General features: G+C 38.3%; 2 protein-coding genes across 4 annotated transcripts; both read left to right on the forward strand.

The window, feature by feature from the left end:
* Positions 1-13,234: 13,234 nt before the first annotated feature.
* LOC136242966 (fibrinogen-like protein A) lies at positions 13,235-14,608 on the forward strand. Its single transcript, XM_066034468.1, has 2 exons — positions 13,235-13,445; positions 13,654-14,608. The coding sequence occupies exons 1-2, from the start codon at positions 13,392-13,394 to the stop codon at positions 14,488-14,490; spliced, it is 891 nt and encodes a 296-aa protein (XP_065890540.1). The 5' UTR covers positions 13,235-13,391; the 3' UTR covers positions 14,491-14,608.
* A 941-nt stretch (positions 14,609-15,549) lies between these two features.
* Positions 15,550-16,725, forward strand: LOC136242967 (fibrinogen-like protein A). 3 transcript variants are annotated; one of them, XM_066034469.1, is made up of 2 exons: positions 15,550-15,592; positions 15,716-16,725. In XM_066034469.1, exon 2 carries the CDS (start codon positions 15,753-15,755, stop codon positions 16,551-16,553), a length of 801 nt encoding a protein of 266 aa, XP_065890541.1. In that variant the 5' UTR covers positions 15,550-15,592; positions 15,716-15,752; the 3' UTR covers positions 16,554-16,725. The 3 variants fall into 3 exon arrangements, with proteins under 3 accessions (XP_065890541.1, XP_065890544.1, XP_065890542.1); XM_066034472.1 differs by having other exon boundaries at positions 15,552-15,592; positions 15,693-16,725; XM_066034470.1 differs by having other exon boundaries at positions 15,552-15,592; positions 15,721-16,725.
* The last annotated feature ends 1,245 nt before the right edge of the window (positions 16,726-17,970 follow it).

A 17,970-nucleotide genomic window follows, 5' to 3' on the forward strand; every position in this document is an offset into this window, starting at 1 on the left:
GATTGTAAAACTCACAAATTTGAGTATAAAAACAATGTCTTTAGATTATTAATTACTGTAATAAGAGATAGCTTCTGCTTACATGAAGCAACAAATCTTACAGTTCTTATACAGTGTGCATTGATAAGTGTTCTATCTGGGATGAATATAAGATATGGATTTTGAATAACTTTGTGACCTCTGTTTCACATTTTCATTTGGCTCTTGAGAGACTTACTGTGAGGGTTACTGAGACCTCACAATGGAGGCAGACCACGATTGGAGTCCAGAGACGAGATTACAGGGCTGTGCTGGCTCCTAAGTGGCTGATATGTAGCAAAATCCACAGAAAAAACGTCTGGCCAACATTATCAGGCTGTCCACCAGTAAACCACTGGTTCTTGCCAAGCCAGGTTCTTCATAAGGCCTAAAACCGCCACTCGAGCTCTACATACCAACCAGAAAAGACGTCTGTTGAAACCAGCCTCGAGTAGTTTGAGTGGTACTGAGTGTCAAAACTACTAGTACAATAGTGTAATGCACTTGTCAATTCATGCCCCACCCCCGGGCGTCCCCACACCCCAGGTGGGGATTTGACATTGCTTCTTGTCCCCACCCCTGGGGCAATTGACAGTTGTCCAATTTACGGATAGATTTTCGGTAATTGCACTTTTAAACAATAAAATCGCACTTGCTATAATTAATTTTTACTATAGCTACAGGGATAGTCGCATGCATGAAATATGCGCTTAGTCATCCTTGAGGTGTTGTCAAATCCCCTACTATGGGGGTGGGGACATAGTGGGGATTTGAAAGCCGATTATGCCCCAGTAGTGGGGAATTTGACACCACGATTTGTCAAATCCCTTGTATTCCCGACAAGTAAGGCTGCAGCACATGTTGCTGCAGACCTTCAGTGCTGGTCACTGTAAAGCATTAATACAATACAAAGTGCACATGATAACTATCCACTGGAGGTGTTAGTTTGATTTTGCCTGATGTGCAATTTGGATCGGTTTTGTAAAATCTGACATCCGTTTACCAGAACATCTTCATATATCAACCGCAGTTTCTTCGCCAGAACAATTAAGGAATGGAACACATTACCTCCGACGACAGTAGCTAGCATCGGTGGGGTCTATTCTACGGAACGGAACGGAACGGAATGATGGACTAAACTGCGGAACGGAATGCTTTCTCAGATTGAAGCTTGCAGCTTACCATTGCTGTACAAGTTATCAGTGGCACTTCCAGCAGGTAATCAAACGTACCCCAAGAAAGATAAAACGAATTTAAGGATCGATTGTGGGTTCTTGTTGGTTGTCATTAGTAACGAAGTACTAATTGTGGGAATAGCTGACTCAGTGTGTTCATCTTCGGATATATCAAGTAGGGAACTTAATGTATGACTTGTTTTTACTAGTATGTGAGTTATTTTTACTTACTTGACTTTAGAATGTACAGTCTGAGGCCCAGCCTTTCTAATCGGCATAAATCAGTATGTGTATAGCTACACTACAAAGGAAACAAGTATGGTGACAAGCTGAATCAACTCAGTCTAAGCAGAATCTAAAGGAATTTTGTGCAGTGTGTGAGGAGCAACCTCAAGGAGGCTATATTGTGTGAGCATCAATGATTCATTAACAGAGTAGTGGACTATTGTCAGATATCTGCAGCACACAAAAAAAACAAAAAAAACAATCTCAGCCTGAGTACCGAGTTGAATTCTGGATGGAGTCTATTTTACAGAATGGAATGCTTTTTTGAATCAACTTGCAGCTTGGCTAACTGCTATCATTGCTGAAATTGCATTTTATCAGTGGAACCTCCAGGAAAATGAAAACATTAATTAAGTGATTGTTTAGGTAATCATGACTTTATTCAGTCTAATAAACAGAATATGTGGTTGATTGAGTGAGGTATCACTTTCAGAATGTTCAGACAACCAGTGATGAGATGCATGGATTCATCGAATTTTTGTTGTGGTTGGAGACATTAAATATCCAAAAGCAAACTGACTGTATAATATTAATTCACTTTCTTTATATTTTCTCAATTTTGAGCCTGTATACAAATAATTGAATTTTCCTTGTCAATAGAAATCCTAGAATAAGATGGGAGAGAAACTTATCTTTGTTTACCTATACTGTAAATCCAAGAGTTCGTAATACTGATTTGTATGGGGGAGAGTGTCTAACTCTCAGTATGGCCTGTACAAACACCCTGCGTAAAGTTCACCTTTCATCAAATCAACACCTTTACTGGGGGATAGAAAACTGTTGATTAGTGTTGCTGAAGAAGGTAAAGCCTTTGTTCTGAAATAAGGCCGAGGTGTTACTTTAAGCAGGGTGTTTGGTGAATGCAGACACTCTCCACCTTATTATGAACTCTTGGTACAACTTCAAAGGAAAATGAAGAAAACATACAGATGAACCAATAAAATCACTACAGTAAGGTGGATTACAGACTAGCCGAGATCTTGGTTAATTAATGACAGTGGTTGGAAATTAAGTGTGGTAGCTTCTTGTTCTTGAATATGTTGCAAAGTGGAAGTACAAATCAAAATGGGATATCAATTTCATTATGAAAAATTTGTATACATAGCATTACTATTTCATTTGTCCTCCACTTAAACATGCTACAACAGTACTAGTGTCAGTACATTGGCAGTGAGTCTACCTTGAAATTTCAACTCTAGAGTAGATCCAACACAGGACAGCCCGCACTGTAACAAATACATGTGATCCCATTGTAATTTCATAGACCAGCTGGACTGGGAATCACTTGAAAATAGACGAACAAATTTAACCTGTTTTGTTTGAAGTGAAGCATGTGAAATGTTACACTTAAGAAATCCTAGGATTCTTAGGTGGTATGTAATTAATGTGAGTGTTCCATTTCAGGTCTGGCTAGATACATTGAAATTACACACACATCCTGGTCCAAATCACGTTTGCCTGGTGGCTACGGGCATGGTTTCACATGCAGCTTATAATAGAGATTTGGCTGATCTTTGGAGTTTTGGCATTTAGCCTGATTCAAGGCTAGCAGTCAGACACATCCTTGAATTGTGCAACAGATAAATCACTATTGAATACGGCATTAGTCCACTGCACCAGCTGTTAATATATAAATAACTCCATGCATACACTTCAGTGATGTTTGCAGAATATACCCTCCTTGCGGTCTGCCAAAATATTTGCTCCTCACACACTGCACAAAATTCTTCAAGTTTTAATTCAGCTGGCTCTTTCCTGTTACCAGTATCTTCCTGCTTGCTTTATTTATACAGTGACTTATGACTTGAAAGACCGGCCCAGGCGAATTTTTTTTTTGGACGCACTTCTGACTTAGAAAATTTTTCATGTATTTGTGAACTTACCGTTTTTCTTTGTTTTACGGAAAGCAACTGGAGAAGGAACAGGTCACACTGAAACTATTAGCCCCTCTGTTTTAAGTGTGTTGGTCGTCTTCAAAGATGTTGTGAACAACGGACGAGACCTACCTGGATGGACATTTCTTCACTGCCTCCCGCCTGTCAACTCACAACACTGGCGTGACTCGATCGCTGAAAACTTCGAGTAAAGGCCAAGGTGAAGGCATGAAAGGATAGAAGGACACTTGTAAGAAGGTGTCACAAGTAATAAACACAGTTGGGAACTGAATTTGTAGAATGTGACTATTGAGAGCTGTAGTGGTAGACTCTGGGTATCTAAATGTTTATGTTATCTTTACAGTGACCAGAACTGAAGGTCTGCATGTATGTCACTAATTTTATAATATGTAGCTACTCAGTGGATTTGAAATTTTTGTTACTTGTGTACTTTAGGAATAGTGTTTTTTTGCTATAACATCTGTGGAGCTCCACGACAGTGAAACCTCTTTTATTATTGGACACATCTATTATCCAGTAGTCTAACACTGTACTGCCTGTTCCATCAATCATCAGGGATGTACCCAGGTTTAGAATACAAGAAACAAGGTTAGGTCCAGATGATTTAGGAAAAAATGTGTGGGGCCTTAGACCACTCCAAATAAATTCTCTGTTTCCCGTCCACCACCCATATCTAGTTACTGTCAGCTCTAACTATTCCATTATTCCGTATTCTTCCGGTTATTCTTGTATAATGACAGACTCAGTAAAAGCCATTTTGAATCAGTGTCAGCAGCGCTATCAAGTCAGCACAAACTTCACATTTGTGCTATTTTTGTAACTTAAAAAGGAAGGAACAAGCTTAAGCATGCTTTTATGGTTGTGCTAGGCAAATAATGGCTTGAAAAGCTGCCAATCTTATAATGAACTAATAGAAATGAATCGCCCACCTGCATGTAAATATGCTTGAGTCCAGGACGGGAAACAGAGAATTTATACTTGCATAAGTTAGTGGTGAATATGTAGCAGTTGGTATATTATGGTGAGTAGTGGTGGCAATATTGTTGTAATTCAGTGGCAGCTGGTCCCGAACAGTGGGCAAATCATTTAACACTATACCTTGATAGACAAGCAACCTTGATTATAATTTTAGTTCAGATTTAGCCTTAATAAAATATACAATCTTTTGAGCATTGGGTTATAGAGGTTTCACTGTGAATTTATTACACTTGGTCACAAAATTGATGCAATAACTATTCAAACTTGACCACTACTCAGTATAAAACAATGTTGTTGTTTTTTATTATGACACTGCTCAAATTCGGCCACTGTTACAGGTGTTGTGGTGTTTAGCTATGTAAAATGGTACTTGTATTATGCATGAAGTATATAATTATACTTTAGCTAACGCTTGGGACCTAATTAACATGGACGTTATATCATGAGGTGATCTTTTCAACAAGGTCTTAAAATACACATGAGCTATGTTTGGGACCTACTTGAGTTGGTCACTTTAAATGAGATAATCTTATTAATGAGCTTGTCGAGTATACCTTAGCACCTAGCTACTCAACATGGTCACTGTAATGAGGTGGTCTTATTAATGAGGTCATGCAGTACACCTTAGATCATGTTTGGGATGTACTTGACACTATAATGAGGTGGTCTTATTAAGTAGCTATGTTTGGGACCTACTTGACATGGTCACAATGATGAAGTGTTCTTATTAGTGAGGTCATGAAGTACACCTTAGCTATGTTTTGGACCTACTTGACATGGTCACTATAATGAGGTGGTCTTATTACTGAGGTTGTCAAGTACACCTTAGCTTTGTTTGGGACCAAAATGAGGTAGTCTTATTAATGAGGTCATGCAGTACATCTTTAACTAGGGACATACTTGACATCGTCACTATAATGAGGTGGTCTCAATGAGGTTGTTGAGTACACTTTAACTATGTTTGTTACTCAACGTGAGTATTACTATATTAAGCATTATAAGGTATCACTGTGTATGTATGTACTTGTCATGTTCACATACTGATTTGGCTTCCACGAACACAAAATCAAACTCCTCTTTTGAATTGCTGGCTAAATAGACCACCACATTCTGCTCTTTGTTTTACGGAACTGGAGAGTCTGGTTTCTGCAGCTTTGGCACTTCTGTAGCCATGGCTTTGTTGGAAATGATGTTTAGTGAGCTGGAAAATCATGAAGGGCCAGTCGCATATACACAAGAAGCCAGTACAATACTTACGCATTACTGTATATGCATACATGAGACAACTTGGAGTGTGTGTATGAGCTAGGTCTGCAAAATAGTGTACTAGGAAAAGTAAATGCTATCACATTGTTTTAAAAAGCTGCTAAAGAGTATACTACATAACTATATAATGTTGTACATAATAATCACTGACTCATAGAATATTCTTAACATCGATGTAGTAATTAATATATGTGACTAGATTTGTTAGCTCCCGTACGTAAGTACGTACATGCTCGTGAAATTCTCAGGTATCACATTAAAGTGTTCAATAATGATAAAGCTATTTCCATTTATACCTTCAAATCAACCAGGCTGCTTGAAGACATCTTACGTTTGACAGCCTTGTACAAAGGCAGCTGAATGTATTGCTAAAGTGGAGCAAGGGAAATTATGTATGGATGTAGCAATCAAGTTGCGGGGTAGTATACCAGAATTGCAAGTTGTGCTAACAAGTCAGATTTGGTAGATCCAATCAGATAATTATTGCAAATCAATATAGCAAGAAATATATTTTTTAAATCTATAAAAGTAGCGTGGGCCAGTAAGACCTCAAGTAAGTATCAACTAATTGGTAGATGTGCAGCACGACCTCAATATCCAGCCAATCATTAATGGTCATTACAATAATGTTCATCTTATCTCCAAATGTGTAGCTGAACTCAATGTGCATGCACACATCTCCAGTGGCTGGCTAATTGACAGTTGATTACATTTTTTGGTCTCATCGTTACCCTTACATGTTTGATTATTGGGTGGAAAAGAGATGTACGTAGTGGTTCTTCTTTTGTCGGTGAAATAGCCAGTACAATGATTTGACTGATTCTTGCCAATTATATTGATAGTCCATATAAATTATCAAACCAAGGCCTTCAACAATAATTACATGTGGTCTAAAGTATAACTGTGTGACTAAATTTTGAGTAGTAAAGTTAAGTAGTTAGGACTAAGTGATACTTTTCTTCATTGTAAGTAACAATCTTGTTCCATGGTCTGGTCGATGGCTGACTTGTTTTGGGTAGAAAGCCAAAACAGTTATAATTTTATGACCAGTCAGCCTAAGCAAATTACATTCCCAGGCAATATGCTACCTTTGAATGCCCATTATGTGACCACATTGTGAAATAGGTCTTCCAAATTTGATGATTCATAGCTGCATACTGGATAGCTATAGATAGCTATTGGCATGATGTTTGGTCACAGGTTAGCTAGTATTAACATACGTTAATTTGATCATGGACACTGCAGTAAGTCTGTGGATCAAGTCACTACCTGGTCTGGGATTTATTCCTGTAATTACTAGCTAATTTGTGGTCATTCCAATAATTATTTAAAAGCGGATGAGACCTGCTAAACCTGGATAAAATGTAACCCAAATGATGAAGGCACTTACAGCATTGGTAAGAATAACAGCATCAGTAACATGAATTCACAAAGCAGTATTCAAGGGTGCAGTGCAATTGTAGAACAAAAACAAAATTCTTCAGAGAGCCAAAGATGTGGCACAACACAATATTTAAAACTCTTACAGTGTGGATCCCATTTGTATTTTGCAGACTTTGAATGAAGCTAGTAAGGCCACTCCAAATAAATTCTCTGTTTCTCTTAGCATGCGGGCAGGTGGTCCATATATTTCCATTATTCTATTATGAAATTGGCAGCTTTTCAAGTTATTATTTCCTAGGTACAGCCATGGCAAACTACGTAATAACATTTTCAGCTTGTACCTTCATTGTTTACTTTGCAAGAATAACACAAACATGAACAGTGATAACATTCTGACATGTGAGCCGGCAAACCTTACAAGATCAATTTTATTAAGCCTGTACAGTATGGAGAAAATAATGGAAGAATACGGAATAATGGAACATCTTAGAGCTGGGAATAAAGAGATGCGGGTGGTGGATGGGAAACAGAATTTATTTGGAGTGTCTTAAAGCGAGTGTTAGTTGCAAACTTTGTTCAATCACACAATACTACAGTACATAGCGTAATGAAAATGATGTTAACTTTACACAGAACAAACAAACTACTGTGGTCACAACCTGGATACATACATAATGACAATTCAAGTCACAATACAAGATAGCTATAGGTAGTTTCACTCTCAGAGTGCATACAGCAAACAAGGATATTACAGTCACATACTACACATTCAGTTCCCAACTATGTTTATTACTTGTGACACCTTCTTACAAGTGTCCTTCTATCCTTTCATGCCTTCACCTTGGCCTTCACTCGAAGTTTTCAGCGATCGAGTCACGCCAGTGTTGTGAGATGACAGGCGGGAGGCAGGGAAGAAATGTCCATCCAGGTAGGTCTCGTCCGTTGTTCACAACATCTTTGAAGACGACCAACACACTTAATACAGAGGGGCTAATAGTTTCAGTGTGACCTGTTCCTTCTCCGCAAACAATGTTGCTTTCCGTAAAACAAAGAAAAACGGTAAGTTCACAAAAACATGAAAAATTTTCTAAGTCAGAAGTGCGTCCAAAAAAAAATTCGCCCGGCCCAGACTGTTTTCTAAAGTCTAAATAAGAAAAACAGCTCACATAAAGTTCCCTTCCGTATGGATGAACATCACTGATACAGCTCATCCCACAATAATACTTCGTTACTAATGACAACCAACAAAAACCCACAATCGATCCGTTAATTCTTTTTATCTTATGTTTAATCTATGGTTTAATCACCCACTGGAGATGCCACTGCTAACTTATAAGGGAAGTTTCAGCAATGGTAAGTTGCAAGCTTCAATTTGAGAAAGCGTTCCGTTCCGTGGTTTAGTCCATCATTCCGTTCCGTTCCGTTCCGTTCCGTTCCGTAGAATAGTCCCCACCGCTAGCATCCAATTCATCACCTATATTTCAATCTAGCATCCAATTAACTAATCTAATTGTAAATTATTTCTTTTTTTTCCTGAGTGTATCAGCAGTGCTGCCTATAGCTACCCAGTTTGATAATAAATAAATAAATCAGGGCGGGTATACCTGGAGACATGATTCAGTCTTGCAGGTTCTTGTTTATGGGTTCCAACTGCATTTTTAACTTTATTTTGACCTTCCAGGCTATCTTCAGGCTTGCCATGCAGTGTAAGCCCTCCTAGTACTATCCCTACCAATCTTTCTACCACCCTTAGCAGACCTGACTTGGTCTTGGTTTCTAATGATTCCATTGGTTTGTTTGAACTGACTATTCCCACTAAATACCCAGCCGGCAACATCTATTGGCTGCACAAGCTCAGAAGGAAATTGAAATATGGCTCTTTACTACATGATCTATTCTGGGTTGATTGTCCACCTTGTTTCTATTGAGATTGGATGTTTAGACCACTTTACGCCAGACACACTTGCTCAAGTGGTTAATACTTGTCGCATAACAAATAGAACTATAAGATCACTGGCTGCTCCTATTGCCATCTCATGCTCATATGAAATTTTTAATTCTAGAGCTTCCATGGACTAGATCACATGAGGTGAACTTTATTATAATTACTTTTGTATTGTAATTTAATAAGTGTAAGTCTTGCCAGGGTTCCTGTTCTGACTACTCTATAGATATCAGTCAATGGTACCCCTGAATTTAGGCCTCTGTACGTATATTGTACGTATAATTATTGTCTTGAATCAATAAGATTCTTTCATCATCATTGAGTGTTTCCAGCACATCACACAATATGGCAAAGTGTGGTTGACATAGCTATATGGCAGATATGATAAGCCACTGTACCAGTTAAAAATTTCCAGACAATTGCATTGTGGTCATGCATTGCTACACTATTCCTGGTAATGAATCCAGGGGATTTATGTGATTACACTGATATGTTGGGTTCACTCATGAGTTGAATCAGTGATGTATACAAGTTAAGTATTAAATTCCAGCACTTCTAACGTTGGATGTGGTTAAGTCATGTTTTTTTAGTATGATCATGATTCAAATAACAGCATTAAAGTATGCATAGTATAGCTAAAAAGTACACACCCAGACTGAAACTACCGTTGTGAAGTTACTGGCATCACAAGTTGTGCTGAATGTAGTTGTAGTGTCTGCATGTCTGTAGCTATATTCTGGTCACCTTATATCAGCGGCGGAGGAAGTAGTTGATATGAGGGGGGGCTCCGCTGAGCTGACCCAGACTTATTTCTATAGTTTGGTAAGGTGAGACCAAAAAAAAAAAAAAAAAAAAAGGTTACAACCAACTGACAAGAGCTTTCCACCTCACCAGCTACCATTTCTAGCTGATAAACTACATAAAAATCCTATATAGCTCGCTACACACTGACTACTTTATTAGAGTGACTGCTCTATTAGAGTAACTCGATCTTTATCACGGTTTTCAGCCCCACTCCAAGAACGATAATTTCGGTGTGATATCATTCTGAGGGGGGGCTTTAGCCCCCTAGCCCCCCCCCCCCCTTTCCGCCGCCTATGCCTTATATACAGGGTCAAAATTTCCCGGCCTTATTAAGCAGGTGGCTGGCCATTAGGCAGGTCATTTTGTACACAGAATAACACATTTGGAGATTATTACAATGGCCAGGTAACCTTGTCTTGCAGTGACCTGGTTGTAGCTAAAGGTTTTACTGTGCTAGATATAATGGTTATATGTGCACTCTAAACTAGGTGCAGTAGTAAAGAATCATACATATAATTATGGTGGTCAGGCATAGCGTGCAACTCTGTGGCTGCGGCTTACCTATAACTGCTCAGTATCCACTTGAAAAATCACTGGCAACAATCAAGTCCTAACTATAAATACAAACTCAGTCAACTAAACTTCATAATAATAATTGTTGGTTGCCTTCATATCAGAACATGTACAGGGGCGTAGGCAGGATTTCCAAAAGGGGGGTTCTGCCCTAAGTATAGAATCTCCACAGCGGGGGGCGTGTACACGTGTACACGTGTAAACATGTGTATTCTAGTCCATTCGCAATAGATTAGATTAGATTAGATTAGATTAGATTATCGATTTTTGTCAAAGGACAAGGGTCACACAAAAGGCAAAGCCTGCAAACGTGCTCCCCTTACAAAGACATACATACCGCATACATACAGTTACAAGTACAAAATAAAACATACAGCAAAAACATGACACACGACAACTACATACCTATACAAAAAGAAAACAAAGAGAAAATTACAAAATCAGGTTAGCTGAGCAGAAATCGACGAAGTGCCATCCGAAAAGGAATTGCTTTGGAAATTTGTAAAATTTCTACAGGTACTGAGTTCCAAAGAAATGGAGAATTTATAAAAAAAGAAAAACGGTATGCGTTAATGGTAGATGATGATGTGGTAAGTGAAAGTGAATGGGATCTAGTATTGGTGCTTGAAAACTTGAAATGTGAGTTGAACGGGATAGAAACTCTGTCATGTAAAATATCGTGTACTTGAGTGATAGTAAAATAGGACTGACGAGTATGGAGCGCAGGCCATCTTAGGTCCTGCAAACAATATGTAGAAGATTTGGACCAGTTATGTGAATGAGGATTCCATCTGCTACCACACACCCAGCGTGCAGCTCGTCTCTGAATTGCTTCTAGTCTATCAATGTCTCTGGCAGTGTGTAAATACCATACAGGTGAGGCATATTCTAGTAATGGTCTAACAAGGCAATTGTAGGCAGCAGATTTAATAGCGAGTAGAGGCAGGGGCGGATCCAGAGTTTGGAAAGAGGGGGGGCACCTTTCTGAAAAACAGTTGAAGACCAAAAAAACTTGCTGAAAACCAGTTGAAGACCAAAAAAAAAAAAAAAGGTCACGACAATAATAGCTAGTTATCCTTACCAACTATATCACGTCTGTTATGTAAAATAAAATCCTATTTATAGCTTCATAGGTAAGCTACACTGCCTCATGAACATTGTGACTGCTTTATTAGAGTAATTGACTGCTCTATTAGAGTATCTCTTAACTCTGAAAAGGGGGTTCGTCCGAACCCTTTGAACCCCCCCTGGCTACGCCCCTGATGTATATAGCTCTGTGGAAGCATAGATTATCTATGGTGGAAGTGACATCCTTGTAGAACCATTTGTGCAGTGGCGGATCTAATCGGGGCACTCCAACCCCCCCCCAAAAAAATGAAACCATTACATGATACAAGATCGAGATACTCTAATAGAGCAGTCAATCAAATGCTCTAATAGAACAGTCATCATACAAAATGCTACCTTCATAGTTGCTGAGTATAATCTGAAAAAGACTAGCATCTGCAGCACTATCCCATGCATGCATGGCACACTTAGCCAGCTAAGTATATTTTGCAAATGAAATGCACTTGATCTTGTGTATTCCATTCCTTAGGTCCATATAACTATTAGCTATAGCTAGCTCAACTACTCATGTCTGTCACTTATCCCTATATGTACATAACTCTTGATCAATGTAGTCCACTTAGAAAGCTATATAATATATATTTGTGTATAAAACCACAAAATTGTTATTCCTGAAACATGAAATAGCTTTAGCCTTCCTGCTCTATATGCCTACTACCTTGGTGCACCCCCCTTGCTAAACTCTGGATCCGCCCCTGTTGTGCTGTGCTTGTAGCTAACTATATATAATAAAGTTGCTTTGAGGTGTGTGGACAGCAAAACCTCTATCTTATCTCATACTACATTGGATGAAATAATCATCAAAGCTAGGATAAACTTCCTGTGTTTGTATTTAACCTCATGTCATGATTGGTGCATCAGATAAAATAATTTTAGCCTGCTTCTACTTTTCTACATAATGATGCAGGAGCAGTAATTTATCTGATGCATCATAAGAGTCTGCAGTTTAATAGAAGAACAGCTTCTGAGATCTTGGTGGATAAACTAACATTAGTCATCTGGATTTCCTTGACAGAATGAAAATCAAGCAACATGTAATCCACACCAGTATAGCTATAGTAGCATGAAATTTAGCATAATATAAACTCCTTAGTGGTAGAAGAAAAGAACATCATGACTGCATTGCATCACATGACTCACTGATGCATGTGCTGAGATTAATATCGTATAGTATTACAAAAGGATATGATTTAATATTGTGTGGGGTGTGTAGACACAACTAATATCCCACTGGTCAAAGTTCCTGACATAAATATATCGGAGAAAGGAGACTGTGGCTTATATCAAGCATGCATGCAGTTGAACGTGTTGTATATGGTTGGACATTGATATACCTGGACACTTGGAGATGGTCCCAAAGTATCCCTTAAACTGAGCTAAATAATCAGGATGCTTTGGTTGATCCTGCATGCATGAGATGTCCATAATAATTCACTTAATATGTAAATTCAGTAATGAATATCATGTTGACATCCAGCAACCCTATAGGTGTCCTTTTGTAGAAATAGTGTAAGTCAGGTGACTCAGTCATTTCACACATTACAAGTACGTAAGTCACATGACATAATTCTTAATCTTGTATGTGTAGCCACACTTATCTGTCATATTTATGCCAGGATGTAATAGTTGTGTCTACTCACTTCCTCATGAACCACTTCCTCTTTGTGTAGTACTGAACACATTAGATCACATCCTGCATGCATAAATCCTTACGCCAATGTAAATTGCAGTATATAAAAGGCCTTCTACAATGCCAACTTCCAAGACTTCTTACTTGCAGTTGACTTTTTACTATAGACCTGCTAAGGTAATTATATGCATGTAGTGATAGTTGTGCATATATATGTGACCGGATTTGCAAAAGGAGTCTTCCAAATTATCAGCTTTGATGATTCATAACTTCAGATTGGAAAAGGATTTTGGCTTCAAATTTGGTCAATAATGAGCACTAACCTAATGGAGAAAATTAGGCTTACACGTTTCTTGAACACAAAGGTAAGGACTTCCAAATTCATATAAGTGGATGTGTGTGAAAGTCCCCCTTTTGCAAATCCCATCACATATAAATTATGTGTACTTATATGCATAATAGTCTTGCATACCAGACTCTGTGCAAAACTCTGTTCAGTACCATAATTCAAGTCTGGTACACTTGACTAAATACATAGCTGCTGTAGCTGATATTATAATGTAATGTATGTAGTCTTGCAGTTTAAAAAAGCCAATTTTGACAATGCTGTTCATTCTGCTCACCTCACTGTTCATTACTGGGATAGCTGCTAATCCTTACTGTGATCAACAGCTCAAGCTGTACCAAATAGCTACAAACAATCTTAGGGAGAACTGCACCATTGATGACATGACAATTCAGAGTTGTTGTGACCTCAATTCTTTTGGCTTCTTCTCAACACCACCTGGTGTTTACCAAATGCAGTGTTGGTGTGGAAGGAAATGGAACAATGCAAAAGTGTTCTGTGATACTACAACAGCAGATGGAGGGTGGACAGTTATACAAAGAAGACAAGATGGTTCTGTTGACTTCAACCGACCATGGGCTGACTATGAGAAAGGATTTGGAGACCTGAATGGTGAATTCTGGTATGGTCTCAAGGCCATTAACTGTCTTACCCAGACTGGACAATGGGAACTTAGAATTGACTTTAAACTTGAGACCAATACAACATCCTTCCTGCATTACAACACCTTTAAAGTAGGAAGTGCTACTGAAGAGTATCCACTAACCATTGGTGGATTTACTGGTAACACCACAACTGACCCATTTTCTACCCATTCACATAATGGAAGAAGATTTAGCACATACGATAATGATAATGATGGACATACAGGTGCCAACTGCGCAGAAGAAATTTTTGGAGCTACAGAAAATGGAGGATGGTGGTATGGTGGCTGTTGGCATATCAATCTCAATTTTAAATACAATCAATCGACCGACTTTGGCTCCCTGTTCCTTGGTCAGTGGTACAATCCTAGATGGATTGAAATGAAGATCCGTCCTCTCAATTGTGCACCCACTCAGTGAAACTGTAATGCATACATTATTCAACTTCAATTAGAATATGACAACTATATATAATATATATATCAACATTTATTTTGTTTTGTATGCATGTTACTGATTATTTCAAATCTCAAGTATCCGCCATGTCCACTCCATACTAAAATGTACTCTTATAACATATTGTATGAAATGGTGTAAAGCTGCAGGTTTGCATGCACAGGCTATATATAATTATAAAGTTTCAAGAGAATTTGCAGAATTTGAGGCTGAACAATATCATTTATTGTGCTCCTTGTTTAAGCCATACATACTTACAATTGTGACACACATGCGTGCATGCATGATAAGGTCATGCATATCAACAATAAATTGAGTGATTTAAAAATCAAGTATTGCATTACATGCTGCTCAGCTGCTGAAGCTTTGGTATCCTGCTCATGCTGTGAGAGATGGAGTTCAGTCACTTTAGTGTATGATTTGTAACATAATCAATTACTGTATCTAGGAGTCTGCATGCGGGTAGAATTAGAAACTTCAACGCTAAAACTATGCTGAATACAGAAAAACTCAGACCAGTGACCCACAGACAGCTTGCAAGTGCTTGAAGAGCCACACAGCTTGCATGGGATCTTGCATTCAACCGTTACTTACAATGTATAATAGCATTACTTCTTGTGTTTCACTATACACAAAGCATGTACTTGCTACCACTAAAATGGGTAATAAAATCTCACAGTTTTAAAGTATGTAGGCTTCTAAATGCATTGCTGTGGCATGTAGATTAGCACATAGTGTGGACTGAGGTCAAGTTGTTATACAGCAACACAGTATAAGCATGTCATAACCATAAATGAGCCACTGTCATCAGTAACACTCAGCTCCTTTTATCGTATACATGTTTGTGTAGCTGTTATACCAGGATGTAACTGCATCCATTAAGTCCCTCTCATGGTCAATTAACAAACCACTTCCTCTGATGTTTTAGCTGGACACATTCATATCACATCCTGCATAAAGCCTTACATCAGCATAAATTTTGGTATAAATGAAAGTGCTCAACAGTTAATTATTAAGCAACTACACAAGCTTTCTGCCTACAGCTGACTCTCTCCAAATAACTAAGGTAAACATACAAGATTAATTACATGTTGCAGCAGTTGTGTATGTGTACTGTACCTACTAAGTGACATATGCACTTTTGGGAAGCTATTATGAATGTGCAGTTTTTATAGTGATTTTGCTTCAGTACAGATATAAAGCACAACTAGTTTCCAGTATTGGAAATGTTCTCTATTCTACTCACCTCACTATTCATTACTGGGATAGCTGCTAATCCTTACTGTGATCAACAGCTCAAGCTGTACCAAATAGCTACAAACAATCTCAAGGAGAACTGCACCATTGATGACATGACAATTCAGAGTTGTTGCGATCTCAACTCTTTTAGTTTCTTCTCTACACCACCTGGTGTTTACCAAATGCAGTGTTGGTGTGGAAGGAAATGGAACAATGCAAAAGTGTTCTGTGACACTACAACAGCAGATGGAGGGTGGACAGTTATACAAAGGAGACAAGATGGTTCTGTTGACTTCAACCGACCATGGGCTGACTATGAGAAAGGATTTGGAGATCTGAATGGGGAATTCTGGTACGGTCTCAAGGCCATTAACTGTCTTACCCAGACTGGACAATGGGAACTCAGAGTTGACTTTGAGTTTGAGAACAAGACCAGATCCTACCTGCATTACAATATCTTTAAAGTAGGAGATACTGACGCAAAATACCAACTTATGATTGATGGATTCACTGGCATTACTCCTACTGATCCATTTTCAACTGGTTCTCACAATGAAAGGGCATTCAGTACATATGATGATGATAATGATCCATCTAGCCACAATTGTGCACTACAAGTTAACAATGCTAAAGGCAATGGAGGATGGTGGCACCATAACTGCTGGAATATTAACCTCAACCTCAACTATAATCCAGCCCAGTATGGATTCATCTACCTTTCTGGCACTTGGTACAATCCAAAATGGATAGAAATGAAAATCCGTCCCCTGAATTGTAAACCTCAGTGACCGCTACATACCGATTCATTATGTAGAGTAGCAGAGACATTAGTTAGTAGTGTGGACACTGTAGTTGTTATGCTGTTGTATACAGTGTGCTCTTTTCCTATCATAATTATATGGCATACAGATTTATGTATATGTGGCATAAAAACGATTAATTTAAAAAAATGCTATTGAAAGCCAAGTTGTGAACTGAAGAACAAGTTGCAGGTTTTATCTGCTTCTAAAGGTGGTTATGATTTTCACATTAATGCGCAGGGCTCTAAACTGCACAACGACCCATTCTCTAATTGTTTGACCATAATATTAATGACAATGAAGACATGCTACCTACTGTGAGGAATAAATAACTAGTGTGGTGGAGTACTGATAAATTTTACTGTATCTGTTCTGATTGAATTTAATTTCATATGGCTTTGTATGAATTAACGTTCCTTCAACTGTATACATGTATATATACACCTCAGTGAAACTGTGATATTATACATTCATCAGCTCCGTATACATAAATTGTGGTACGTATAGGAAATAATACATGCAAATAATTTATAAGACCATTATATGTACCGGGGGGTCGCCAACGCCCACGCATACTACTAAATTGTGTACGAGAGTCCCAATATTTAAGTATTTCAAACGTATTTCTCTATTATTTTAATAAATATTTCATGTATTTATATGTATTTATAATTGGATTTCTCAGATAGTGTACGAGAGTCCCAAGACGTTGGCGACCCCTCGATATGTACATACCATATGAACCACAGCTACTTCAATTTGGTGTATTGTACTTAAATACACCCTTGCCCTCAGTCATTGTAAGCTTAGATAGGGTTCACTGAGCCAAGTTATACTGTTATGTAGTTATTATCTCTTCAACTTGAAGTGCAACTGAGACAAGCTATATAGTAGTTTTAGTATATGATCATAAACTACATGTTAGGTTGAGCAAATATTCGTAGCACAGTAGCAGTGTACGTATTACTACAGTATATTTACTGTACATACAAGTTTGCTGTGCCTCCTCACCAGCAGTCCCTTTGGTACGGTTTAGTGAAGAAGTAGCAAGCATTAACATCACAGCATGTTTGGATCATGGTATCACATACGATACATTTCTCTCTGAGACTAGGCTGTTTACAATGCTTGTTAGCAGTTACCACTGTGTGAAGAGTAGTGAAATGCAGATGATACATAGGAAATGTCATCATTGTGATACCTGCAAAATACTGGAGTTATTATATACTGTATTGTCATGATATACACATGCATAACTGCAGTGGTGTCACCACTGTACAATAAGCTGATGTCTTTTCAGTCATACTGCATTTCAAAGAAGACAAGATGGTTCTGTTGACTTTAACCAATCTTGGACTGACTATGAGAAAGGATTTGGAGACCCAAACAGTGAATTCTGGTCCGG

The sequence above is a fragment of the Dysidea avara genome, chromosome 13 (genome assembly GCF_963678975.1).
Source record: "Dysidea avara chromosome 13, odDysAvar1.4, whole genome shotgun sequence".
NCBI lineage: Eukaryota > Metazoa > Porifera > Demospongiae > Dictyoceratida > Dysideidae > Dysidea > Dysidea avara.

What these genes read in the sequence shown, in the direction of transcription:
- LOC136242966 (XM_066034468.1), top strand. Translation starts at nt 13,392, where the DNA reads ATGAGCACTAACCTAATGGAGAAAATTAGGCTTACACGTTTCTTGAAC. An exon ending in CACGTTTCTTGAACACAAAG is followed by an intron (nt 13,446 to 13,653) that starts GTAAGGACTTCC and finishes TAATGTATGTAG; the next exon opens with TCTTGCAGTTTAAAAAAGCC.
- LOC136242967 (XM_066034469.1), top strand. Translation starts at nt 15,753, where the DNA reads ATGTTCTCTATTCTACTCACCTCACTATTCATTACTGGGATAGCTGCT.